Raw genomic sequence first — 8,864 nt, 5'->3', positions numbered from 1 at the left:
TCAATTTATTTATGAAATCTAGCGGTAGTATTTTGAGTTAATTTAGTATTATAACACCATATATCCTTGACCACATAAAATGCCAGTATGCTTTATTGACTACTGTATTTCTTCTACTGGAAGTGGGTTTGGTGGCTTTAGTTGCATTTGATCGCCACTGGAAAAAGGTAGAGCATCTGTCAAGAATTCGATCTTAATATTTGTCCTTTCATCTTTGTTCTTCTACCATGGTATCAATTTTTTCAGGATCTCCCTTTTGACCCCACTGGAGAACTTGACAATCTGATGGCCTTCATTGAGGACAACATGGATATCCTTAAGTGGGTTGGCATTGCTATTCTTATAATACAGGCATGCATTTCTCCTCTAGTTCTCCAAATTCCACTTCTTATAATAGATGGACATTATGGCCTATTCTCATATGGTAAGGGGTTTATGGAACATCTTAAAATCACCAGGCAATAGGGACCCTGACATTTGCATTAATGTAAAAGTTTGACTGGAAATGTACTACCTGAGAAGTTTTGCAGTGAGTAAAAGAACCTGAGTTGAGATATTGTTTGTCTTAATCATTTTTCTTTCAGTCATTAGAAATTTTCTTCACTTATTAATTCAGAATTTTTTGTCCTTTTCTTTTCATCTGCATTTTCCAAGCAACATCTTAAGGTATTGAACATCTAAACTTTCAACATCATTGCAATTTCAGGGGACATTGTCAACAATGGACTTTGTAACCTCACCTTTTGGAGACTCTATTATCTGCTATCAATAGATTGAGTTTCACCATTGTCACTAAGTATCCACTGTACTTTCATCTGTCAAACACTAGTAAAAAACTCTGGCATGGGTAAGAATATTTAAAATGTGGATCCCCAAGCCCAAGTAGATAATTGCTGGTATCATCCTTGTTGTCAAAATTGCTTGGTCCCTTACGTGGCTAACTGTGATGGCCATTCTTTTCCCTCCTTTTCGAATTGGCCCCTTTTGTTTGCAGGTGTACATCTACCTCCTAGAGCTGTAGACTTACCATCATAAATGAAACTTCTTTCCTGTTAGTTTAAATTTCATTCTTGTTAGCTGTTCTAGAAGACTTCTTTCCTGCTTATACGGAAGTAGAAGTTCTCATTACACATGTGCTACTAGTCATTGCATCCCCTACTTAATCTCAAGACATGATCTCTTGTTAATGTTCTCAGGCGTTATCCCTACTTTTTGCAACAATACTCAGATCCATGGTTTCAAGTCGGGATGTAGATGACGACATTGAAGCAGAGTATGATTATAGTTCGAGGGAGCCACTGCTTATTCCTCGTCCAAGCCAGGCATGTGGGTCACCTAGAGGTGATTCTGACATTTGGAGTTCAAGAATGAGACAGAAGGTAGGCATTTGATTAGTGAAAACTGCCCGCGTGCTTATTGAAAGACAAGAATAAAAATGTCAAGAATCCATCCTCTCGGTACATTTTCACTCTTTCAGATTGAAAACTTTCCAGTTCCAATTTGCCATGATTGTGCCTACAAAATGGACGTAGTTGTTTACTGGCACCAGTGTGGATTTTTCTCATCATATTCTCCTCTTAAATGGTCTGGGATTGTTAGTCCGGTGTTTCATGTTCTCTTTAATTTCATATCCTTCCGTTTTTTTATCTGAATTCCTCTCTTAAACTTCATATGCAGTATGGGTTAAACACTGGTGACTCCAAAGCACAGTTTATTGAATCAAAACCCGTCAACTGATGTGAAGCAACGAAGTAACTGAAGGCATGATATGGAACAAACAAAGAGCAGCAGCATTTCTCAATGAGTGAAGTTCCTTCTTTCTCCAGTTTAACAAGATGGATGTGCACAGTCTCCAAGCAATTTTGTTCGCCAAATTTCCAGGTATACGTATATGTTGATAAAAGAATATTGGGATGGATAATGTTGTATAGGAAAAGACAATATTCCAGGTGTGCTATACGGTTTGCTGTGATTATTTGGAATCAAAATGGATTCTCATATTTGACTGATAATAGGTATATTGTTGGTTTGGTGGATCAAAAATTAATGCGCACACACAATGCGACGGGTGAAGTTAGCAATAGGCAACCAATCCAAAAGGCAATAATTTAATTTCCATGTGATGCTCTCACTCTCACTATCGATGTCATTGTCATTTCGCTGTTTCGCCTGGAAACATAAAATCTCAGTCCATATCAGCATTTTTCCCATTGTTTATCCCTGCAAATTAAGTTCAGCTCAAAAAGTAGATACTGGGATTCTGCCTTTTGGGTCACGAGATATGTCGTTGCATGCATTTTTCAAGATACTAACGTTGAAATTATTTGGCTTCTAGTAGTAAAACTTCCAAGTGAAAGGAATCCCTGCTTTTACTGCCATCTAAACAGTGAAATGAATTTGAGACTGTCAGGGGAGGTTATAGTCTGTGAAGCCACAGTTCTAAATGCCAATATTCCAAGATTACGTGCCAAGAATGAGCACGAACTTTAACCCCGCTCAGTTTTTATGGATGATATTAGCGAAGAATGCCATTGTTATTTTTTCCTGGGCTTCTAAATCCAAGGTAACCCATCTCTTGTTTTCTGACTGAAGCACCACCACCCGAGGTAGCCCACAGTAATTTTAGATTAAACAAACTTGTACATTTTTTTCTCAGTTTCTGAATCTTGAAACACTAAGCCCAACATTTCCAGCGAAACAGGCATGTGGCAAAATTAAAAAATGTCCAGAATCTGTTCTGGATCTACTGAACAGTTTACTGGATAAAGACAACATATAAGTGGCAATTCAGGGAACCCACAATACTACTGGCAGGAGAAGGACCATCCCCATAATACGGCCAAATATACATGTTTTATACTTCATTTAATGAGATATTCCATTCTGACGTTAAAAAAAAATAAAAGGGAAATACAAATCATATACAGATGAGATCCAGACATGTATATGGATGCATATTTGCAGCGCTGAACAGATCGAGATTGGCTGGGACCATTGCCGTGTGAAACATAACGCGAAAATAATAGAAGTTTTGCTCAGTATGCATACATGTTGCTAAAAGAATATTAAAAGCCTCGTCACTCTCTACCTGTCAATTCAACCACCGCCTCCTCCACAAGCTCTTCCAGCAACTTCCCTTCAATTTCCTTTCCTAAATTATCCATCTCCAACCTCAAATTCTCAGTCCACCCCTTCCCCACCACCTCCTTCCTCACCACCCTCTCCACCACCAGGCTGTTTTCGTCCCCACATTCACCCCAAACACATCCCACCTCACCAGAAAACCACTCATTCAGCCGGGCCCACACCTCATCCAACACTGTCGATGATGATGTTGATGCATTTTCCAATACACTGCTGTTGGTTTCAACGCATGGAATGGCTCGTCGGCCTGAGTCTGACTCGTATCCTACGATGTCCACTAATGCTGCATTTACACAATCAAACACAAGCTTTTGCAGTGATCTCTTTTGCCTTCGCTTTGCTTCATGCTGTGTCTCCTTCTCATTTAGATCGATGTACTTGTCCCTTAGTGATGGGTCCAATGGGCTTTCAAGTGAGTGCCATCTGGCCAAAAATGAGTTGGATCGCACCTCACCTTGGAGACCAGCTACAGATACTAATGTTTTAACAAAGAAAAACCATTCTTGTTCTTCACCTGTTCCTTGGGTGGTTAAGGACTCCTTTATGGGATATGATGAGGCTGTGTCCATGCATGAATCATCCCATGATAGGGTGCGGGCAATGGAGCCTATTGGTGGTGATTTGTCAATCAAGTTGGAACAGATGGGATTAAGTGGCAATCCTGAAATGATAAGTCAGACAAAAGAATTAACGACCGAATTAACCAATACATGAGAAAATAATATGCAATAGTGTAAAATTAAGGCAACAGTTTACCATGTCGATCAGGCTTGAGATAATGAGGGAACATGTTTGCTGTATGTTCATTCTCTTCAAAGGGTGGATCTAAGACAGATATAGGACTTGGTTGGTCCTGATTTTCACCAGAGTTTCCAGATGCAGTAGGTCTTGCCGCAGACAATCCGATCTGCAAAAGGCAAAGAGTACATTATAGTCTCCAATTTTCTAGTATAGAATAACATAAATGATTTTAGTGAGTAAAATTTCAAGATACAGAAGAGAGCATTAATCATTTAACATCCTGAACTAGCAAGTCGGTAAATACCATGGCAAAAGTTAGTAGGCAATTCCCAAAAATTTTCAATGCAAAAACTGAAGGAAAGCTAGAACTGAACTAAACAAAAACCGGCATCTATCACAGCTAATCCGGGAGAAGTTCCATATGCTTCTTACTAAATAACATCCTCCTCATCATTTTCTTTAAGTTCACAAGACAATTTTTCACATGGTCCATCCTATGCATAATCCTTATAACTTCTCGTGGATGAATATACTTTACTGCAGCCATAAATGGATCAGTGCACAAAGAACTTCAACTCGTATCTTAATTAACAAAGTCTGATTATCATCTTTAACTCCAGAAAGATTTTTAGAGAATCTAAAAAGCACAAAAGTGCAGAAAGTAAAAGAACAAACAATATATATATATATATATATATATATATTTTAATGAGAATGCTTGATAAACCATGTTGGCATGAATTACTAGGATAAAGCAATATGGGTTATGGAAGGCTTCTTACTCCGTAACCTTACACCTCTGACCACTCAAACAAAGTATGCATCATGTGAATAAAATGTTGGCATAAACATCCATTATACAATGAAATTACCTCAGCAGATACCATGGCTTGGCTGAAAATTATATTTGAGGAAGTTTCTTTACTTGATGGCTCCAGCAGACCAGATGACAAATGGTCGGACCCTTTGTCAATAAGACTCTCAGTTCTGTCACTGGTAATTTCTCCAGGATAGGAGTGAAATTCATCTTTGGTTTCAGATGGGAAAGATCTATCTTTACTTATTTTCTTGTTCCTTGAGAAAAACAAGCTTGAAACTTTCCCTTTGAATGATGATTTAACACTTCTAGTCTTCATGTCCTCCTTACGAACTTCTAATTTGCCCTTATCTGAAACTTTAATATCTGCGTTGAGACTACTTCCGAACGGAGAAGAAGATACAGGAACAGATTTTGACCTCATGAGATTCCTTGGTGAAGTATCCACATTCTCGTCCGTCCTCTGTTCACTAAACAAGAAACAATTAGAATCCTTAGCTTCTTCATTAGAACTGCAATTTTCCCCAGGCATTGCTGTCTTCTTTGCCTCAGAAAGAGCAAGCATTTCACCCAATGTGCTGGAGCTTCTCCGAACATGTCTTTGTTCTTGACAACTCCCGTTAGATGCCATCATGGCCCATCTTTCGGAGAGACGTTTCTTTGCCTCTCTGCAAACTGACGATTCCGGAGAATAAGATGCTCTACTAAATGAGGAGGATGAGTATGGACTACCATGCCTATTAACATAATCCCAAGAGTGCCTAGATACAGGCGACATTCCTTCTGAATCGCTGAGATTACCAGCTGGATAGTCAACTTCTGATTTATTGAATGAACTTTCATCAGCAACATAGCCATTAGAAAACAATGATGAAATCAAGGTTTCATCTCTATGGTGCCGACCAAGTTTTTCCCGCATTTGTTGTGTGATTGCTTTTGCAACTTCTCTTGATTCCTGATTCTCATTGTCTTCTACATCCCCAAAAAAGTCTTGACCATGTATACGTGCTGATTGGTACTGTGGGGAACCCACAGCCTTGTCATCATGTATTTTCCCCAGGCTTGGTTTTAGAACTACGATTCGAGTTGGTTGGGTGGGATTTTCATAATTCTTCCAACTTGCTGGAGGGGAACTTCCCAGATGGCTTTTCTCTGAACCATCCGGCTGAACAAAGGAGCCCTTCTTCATTTGTTTTCCTTCTTTATTCCCAGCTCCAGCAAAGTTGTTACCACCTGTCGTCTTTGAAGGTTTAAGGACAGTTATACGCTTTGCCTCAGGAGGAGGAGGAATAGACTGCAGATTGTGAAGTTGCTGAGAAAATACTGAAGTTGGTTCTTGCAGACACTTCAGAAATAAGTCTTTGTTGGAATTCAAAACTTCTAATGCATCCTGGAATTGTTTAGACTGGCGAAGTTTTTCATCCATAGACAGGCGTTTTGCTTCAAAAAACTTCTGACGAACAAGAGCCATTTTTTCGTCATGTGCAGTTTCATCATATCTTCCTTTATGTGTAAATTTCTGTGACCGCTGCCATATTTCGTAGACATCTTTGTATTCATTTGGCTCTACATAGTGAAAGAATCCATTCTTTTGCTCCCAGTTGCTTGTAGGTATCTCTGAGTGAAATCCATGATGACCTTTAAAATTACTTCTTTGCATCCCTGAGTCAGGTTCCTGTTGTGGAAAGGCATCAAGACCCATTAATTTCGCAACTAAATTAGGTGGACTTCGTCTGGAGTCCACTTCTTTGGACATCTCTTGTGCAATGAGCATCTTCATAGGCGTTACATTTGATTTTCTGTTTGAAGAGGTGTTTCTAAACTCAGATACAATCTGCAAGCCTCACACCAGGAGAAAAGAAAATTTAGTATCCAGGCAAAATCTGCAAAATATATGATGAAAAGATCCATTCATCACTCTAAATTAGTGTACTAATAGTTTGAAGACTTTACCACTTTGTCTTCTATTTGATCAACTGAAGGACTACTCAAACTTGATACATCTGATCTGCTCCTTGAGACAGGGGAACCTGCGAATCAGTTGCTAGAAGCACTTAGCAACCTTGAGTTATGATCCACTTATGCAAAATAATATTAAAAGGAAATATTTCATGTCCCATCACTGAAAGAAGAAAAGATGAGTACAAGCAGAACAGGAATGACCTATCATATCGAAGCCCATGGCCAAGTTTTTTGCAACAAAGAATTTAAATCGTTATTCATGTTACTCAGATCTGTCAATACTTGTAGCTCCAGACACCTTTTTAGAAAGAATTCTGAAGGACATTAGAAACTGAAAATAGACCAGAAGAGAAATCATGAAGAAACTCCATTCATAGGTCAAAATAACCCTCAAAAGCATGTTTTCCAAAAGAAATAATTCGTCTACTGTTATGAACTAGGTCTAATGGAATCCTTACACTGTACACTACCACATGAGAGCTTAAACTTTGGCGAGGAAAAACACAGAACAAGTGGGGGGGGGGGAGAATAGAGCAAGCACCGTCACTACGAGGTTTATCAGTGAGAAGCTTGTTTGCGGGCACCCCAATGTTCAACTCAAAGAGGTTCACCATTCTTCCCAAGCATCCTGGATATGTTTTATCGAAATTGCAATTTTTGCCATTCCGAGAAGTGCCATTCATCTCAATACCTGATAATGACATTCATATGCATTAGTTATGCAAAAATCTGCAAAGTCGAATTTGACAAGAACATAAGAAAAATAGCTGAGATCTAGCAAGGAAAATACCTAAACTGCGCTTTAAATTTGAAAAAAGACTGAGTTAAGCTAATTTGCTCAAATTTTCAATCACCAGGACCACACAGCACAACCCCGTACCACCCAAAAAATCAAAGAAATATATAAGAAAAGAGAATGAAAGGAAAAGTGGCTGAGAATTTGATGTGAAATGGGGGAGGAAACCAAAAATGATCCAGATTTCTAAATTCATATCACCAAATATCATAGGAATATATGAAGAGGCAGAGAGCGAGGTTAATCTAGCATGCTTGCAGCATCAAAAGTAACAGATGAGGGAAGTAAGGGGGGAGGAGGACCGGTGTTTCTAGACCCAATCTACAACACAAGAACCGCCTAGATTAATGTGAGATAAAGAGTATATGAGCGGAGAAAGAAAAACAAAGACAAGACTTCTTTATGCACACTGACCTCAAAAGGAGATTTGCAATATGTTCCCACGAAACCTCACATCAATAGGATACAACCTCTTACAATACCTGAATGAACGCCAAGTTTCTCAAAAATCCTATTAAAAATCACAAAACCCAAGCACCGAGCAACTCACTATTGCTTTAAGTTGACTATATATCAGGATCAGAATCCTAACCACCCAATCCCCTCGTGACCTCACATTTGAACCCTAATTATACACATTTTAGCACACATGCATATACAAAAAGAAGAGTCAGAATATATAAAAAAAAAATTTAAAAAAAAAGAGAGAAAGAGAGAGAGAGCAATGAAAAGTTTGATACCAAAGCAAAATGGAAGCTTAAACTTTAATTTGTGTATCAAAACAAGCTAACCACATCAGTAAATAAAAGAACTCAAACTTTACATTAAGTATAAGGAAAAGGTCACGACTTTATTCAAAAATCATTGGAGAAAAAGCTGCACCTTAAAGCAGGCTGAAAAGAAAAACAAAAGATAGTATCAGATTCGACTTATTCTAACCTTCGAAAATCGAGATCGGAGGACACTTCGGAAGGACAGAACCGTAAAACGAAGCACTGCAGAGACTCCGAAATCGTCACTCGTAATAGAGAATAAACTTTCAATGCTGACCTCCAACCATGTGTACACACAAACAGGCAGCAAAGTTCTCGCTCTTTTTCAAAACAAGAAATGGAGTTTTCAGACACAAAAAGCGACGGAGCGCTCCAAAAAAAGGTGATAGAGAAGGCAAGCGCAGGAATCACCGAAATCTGACATTCCGGTAACAATGTCGCCGGAGATTCGCCGGAAAATCAGAGAACGAAGAGAGATATAAGAGAGTGTTTCTTTTCCCCCTCGCAGTGAGCTTTCCTTTTTTCTCATCCACCGACTCTCTGTCGGACTCGACCCGCTTTTCTTTATTCCGATTTATTTATCAGTTTCGATTACGTATATGGGATGAGGAGCAAATTTTGGAAAACTAGG

At 38.8% G+C, this 8,864-nt stretch overlaps 2 protein-coding genes across 3 annotated transcripts in view; one reads left to right on the top strand and one right to left on the bottom strand.

Moving 5' to 3' along the window:
- LOC105165698 (tetraspanin-18) overlaps positions 1-2,012 on the top strand; it is a 3,352-nt gene extending 1,340 nt beyond the window's left edge. The window contains exons 3-6 of the mRNA XM_011084791.2: positions 87-167; positions 247-351; positions 1,197-1,379; positions 1,678-2,012. Coding sequence (XP_011083093.1) covers positions 87-167; positions 247-351; positions 1,197-1,379; positions 1,678-1,737 — 429 coding nt within the window. The 3' untranslated portion in view covers positions 1,738-2,012. The remainder of the gene's footprint in view (positions 1-86; positions 168-246; positions 352-1,196; positions 1,380-1,677) is intronic.
- On the bottom strand, positions 2,965-8,864 carry LOC105165697. 2 transcript variants are annotated; one of them, XM_011084790.2, is made up of 6 exons: positions 8,400-8,864; positions 7,206-7,355; positions 6,656-6,732; positions 4,758-6,536; positions 3,901-4,051; positions 2,965-3,805 (listed from the first exon to the last, which is right to left on the bottom strand). In XM_011084790.2, exons 2-6 carry the CDS (start codon positions 7,345-7,347, stop codon positions 3,078-3,080), a joined length of 2,877 nt encoding a protein of 958 aa, XP_011083092.1. In that variant the 5' UTR covers positions 7,348-7,355; positions 8,400-8,864; the 3' UTR covers positions 2,965-3,077. The 2 variants fall into 2 exon arrangements, with proteins under 2 accessions (XP_011083092.1, XP_020550279.1); XM_020694620.1 differs by lacking the exons at positions 7,206-7,355; positions 8,400-8,864 and adding an exon at positions 6,866-6,979.

This window comes from Sesamum indicum, linkage group LG6 (assembly GCF_000512975.1).
Source record: "Sesamum indicum cultivar Zhongzhi No. 13 linkage group LG6, S_indicum_v1.0, whole genome shotgun sequence".
Taxonomy (NCBI): Eukaryota; Viridiplantae; Streptophyta; class Magnoliopsida; order Lamiales; family Pedaliaceae; genus Sesamum; species Sesamum indicum.
The sequence above is the reverse complement of the archived record's forward strand: the minus strand, read 5'-3'. Positions and strand labels throughout refer to the sequence as shown.